Source organism: Perkinsus marinus, assembly GCF_000006405.1.
Source record: "Perkinsus marinus ATCC 50983 genomic scaffold scf_1104296958776, whole genome shotgun sequence".
Classification (NCBI taxonomy): Eukaryota; Perkinsozoa; order Perkinsida; family Perkinsidae; genus Perkinsus; species Perkinsus marinus.
Genome location: NW_003206626.1, coordinates 142,878 through 146,267, shown reverse-complemented (window position 1 = coordinate 146,267; position 3,390 = coordinate 142,878). Strand labels below are relative to the sequence as shown.

General features: G+C 48.1%; 1 protein-coding gene across 1 annotated transcript; it reads right to left on the bottom strand.

The window, feature by feature from the left end:
* Positions 1–1,479: 1,479 nt before the first annotated feature.
* Positions 1,480–2,847, bottom strand: Pmar_PMAR029536 (10 transmembrane domain, possible aa transporter, putative). Its single transcript, XM_002773511.1, has one exon. It carries the CDS (start codon positions 2,824–2,826, stop codon positions 1,543–1,545), a length of 1,284 nt encoding a protein of 427 aa, XP_002773557.1. The 5' UTR covers positions 2,827–2,847; the 3' UTR covers positions 1,480–1,542.
* Between the last annotated feature and the right edge of the window lie 543 nt (positions 2,848–3,390).

The window sequence follows — 3,390 nt, the reverse complement described above, 5'->3', positions numbered from 1 at the left end:
GCTTATCTTCGGCTCCTAAAACCCTTGAGCGTGAACAATCAACACGATTCAGCAAGTGTTGATTGCATTCCGTAGGTGCTTCAGTCTGTCCCATTCGGCGTCGTGCTGCATTTACTGATGGACACAACGTATGCTACTGACCTTGTGGACGTTACTGGTCGGCGCACCCGCTTTCGTGGTGGATTGTCTCCTTACGGCCAACTTGTCTCACAGGCGTATCCGACGGGAGACCCCTAGTTGCCGGTTTAAAATGGAACACCGCGTGCGGCCTATCTTTGCCTTGGAATCTCTTCAACGACCACACGGGGAAATATGACCGTGAGTAGAGGAAACTCGCTTTCCTCATGGCAGGAGAAACGTTTTTGGGATCCACTGGGAAAATAGACATTCTGTGTACATCTGGAATGATTGAGTCGTTAAGATCTGTTCAAAGAGCTCTTTGCGACTCTATGAGCTGACATAGCTGATTGCCCGATCATCATGGTCGCACGCATGCGCATAGTAAATATCCCAGCCGTCCGCGACCAATTGATAACTGATAGTGCAAGTCGAGTTAATTCCAGAAATGACTGAGAGAGCTCGTCATCTTCCCTTACTCGAATATTAGCTCTCGCAACTGCCAAGGCACATCATTGGCTATTCCACAGGTGCTACGCCCAACGATGCCTGTTGGACCTCACAAGAGAGCATCCAGGTTGGAGCTAGACCTAAGCATAATGGTTCCACCGTTCTAGAAGTCGACCTTTCAGCACTGAGACGAGCTCCCAACACGGTGGGATAGCGCTCTCATAGGCTTCATATTGATCATCAGTTCGTTCCTCTGGCAGAGAGAATGTACAGCATTTATGAGGAGACCACATTCCATCGCGTTCTGCTTGTCTGCGAGTGACCATGGACAAACGGCTCTAGAGATGATGCTCTCCAATCATCCTATTGACACCGATGTCGGCCAAGAGCACTTCTTTTCGTCATTCTATCCACCTCAGCAGTTATTCGTGCTTCTAGGCGGCCAACATTCTCGCTCCATCACAGAGAAGTTCCCATCACGGTCTTCTCACTTGGTCATGGTGGAGAGCCGTCCAATCCTTGGTTAAGACCGGTCAACGACGTCCCACTGTGGCGGACGTACTAACTTGAACTGCCGCCCTTATGCAGTTCCTTGTCAGGTCCATAAGCGAATTAACGAAGTCATCGAGGTGGTGAAGGCGAACCATTGCCCGAAATGTGACCAGAAGTGCATCCTCACTTATGCTAAGCCGTGTAGCGCTCCTAGTGATTCGACCTACTGCTAAGTGTCTCATGTCTTGCCCCTTGTCATTCATGTATTCGTTTTTGTTGATTTACCTTACATACTAGGGGAGTCACTAGAAACCGTGGAAGGTGTATCTGGGTGCAGCAGCGAACAACTCACAACTTGGAACAAAACACTGCATAAATCGTCAAAATTGAGGAATTTGTGCTATAAAAGCTGCCTGAAATCGAGTAAGTATACAGTCGAGCTCCTCATAACATATAGGTGCTCATTTACTATAAAATTGTTTATTAAAAAAGGCTGATTATCACAGCCGACAGGCTTATGGGCAATAAGGCCACAGTGACGCTGAAAACGAGGACCGATAAGATCCACTTGAAGGGCTTCCTTGCGCCTTTTTCGTACATTGTGATACAGTAAAAGAAAGTTGGCATGATAAAACAGATGGTATTCGAACCCACTATCCCTACGAATGACAAGGTCACTCCTAAACTTTTTACCGTAACAGCAATCGCAGCAGTTACGACAAGAACGAAGCTCGTGAGGGAAACCCTGAGCCAGAACTCGGCCCTCGGGCTGACGGACTTCGCTCGAGTCAATAAAACAGAGAGGGACTTACGAGCAGGGAAGAGTTGTAGAGGGTAAGCAGCCGCCTCGGCAACTCCCAGGAGGAGATATCCGACTTGAACAGCAATGTTGTTGGCTACGTCATAGTTGAGGACGAAATTAGACTTGGTGCTCTCACCAAAAGTAAGGTAGGGAAAAATTATAGCTGGTACGAATAGCACGAGTGCTGCAGCCTCAGAAGCAACAGCTATAATGTCCAGCTTATGTTGTGTACGAGCTCTCAAATCTTCCGCACAGAGGAGTATGTTCTGGTGACACGTGAATGCGAAAATAAACGTCGGAATGACAGAAAAGACCGACGAAAAAGTCGCTGTAGGAGGTAAACCCACACGTGTCACCGCCCCACTATCGAGATTAGCGAGGGCGATCGCAAGGACAACAACATAGGCGATAGCGAGTAGCCCTAGGATGTTGATGATAACTGTCTTAGAGATACTCCTAGCGAAGCATACTGGGGAGACCAGGCAGAGAACACCGAGAATGACGATAGCACGTAGTAGGTCTTTATCGATAGCGTTGTTTGTCCACACACCAATGGCGTATGAAATGGTGTCACCAGACACTTGTATGTAGGAAATACCAACACCCATACATTTAACAGCAATTGCAACGTCAACAATCCATCGGGACCAAGGAGCACACGCCTCAGCAATAGTGAAGAAGGACACGTGTCGGGTTGGCGACCTCATTGCTAGTATGTTCAGAAGATGCAGTGTAAATGATGCTCCCATGGCGGAGAGGATAAGTAGGACGAAGCCAAGCAGCCAACCACACTGGGAGAAGCCGTAGGCCAAAGCCAGCATTCCCGTGCCGATCATAGTTTTGGACAAGGCCGTCCAGCAGGTGAAGACAGTGCCCGATGGGGCATTGACAAAGCGATAAGATGACTTCTCGACGAAAACCCGATTGCCGTCGGACACTTTCACTTCCTCGGTTGGAGGGCACATGGAAAACGTGGAATGCTACCTGAAAACGAGGGACGGACGATTGTAAGACAATACATGACATGCTGAGGACGCGAGGGGTTCCTATAAGGGCAGGCAACTAACTGGTCACGGCCTTAGTGCACGATAGCAGCAGCTTGGGCAGGAGCTCTCGTCCTCATTTGCTGTACATCACAGAATGTCGAGACTATGGTGACACGTGTGTGATACGTCCGATTCCTATGTGACACGCACCTGAGGGTCGGCAGATTATACAGCATTTGGTTCTTTCCTCTAATACTCATTACTACTATACTGCGTCTGACTCCAACGGAGTACTACTACTACTACTACTACTACTACTACTACTACTACTACTACTGCTACTACTACTACTACTACTACTACTACTACTACTACTGGACTATCCCTTGATGGCTTAGCAGACTACTAAGGCCAGACAGTCAACGTCTGCAAGAACAACGGTAAAAGTCCTATCTCGGGGAGCCTATTATCAACGTTATAGACATGTGTGGACTAAATGTATAGTCTACGTCACCAAAGGACAAGTGTTTGAGTTCCCTCAGG

Bases quoted from the DNA above. Each gene is read 5' to 3' on its own strand.
- Pmar_PMAR029536 (XM_002773511.1), bottom strand. From the start codon at position 2,826: ATGTGCCCTCCAACCGAGGAAGTGAAAGTGTCCGACGGCAATCGGGTT.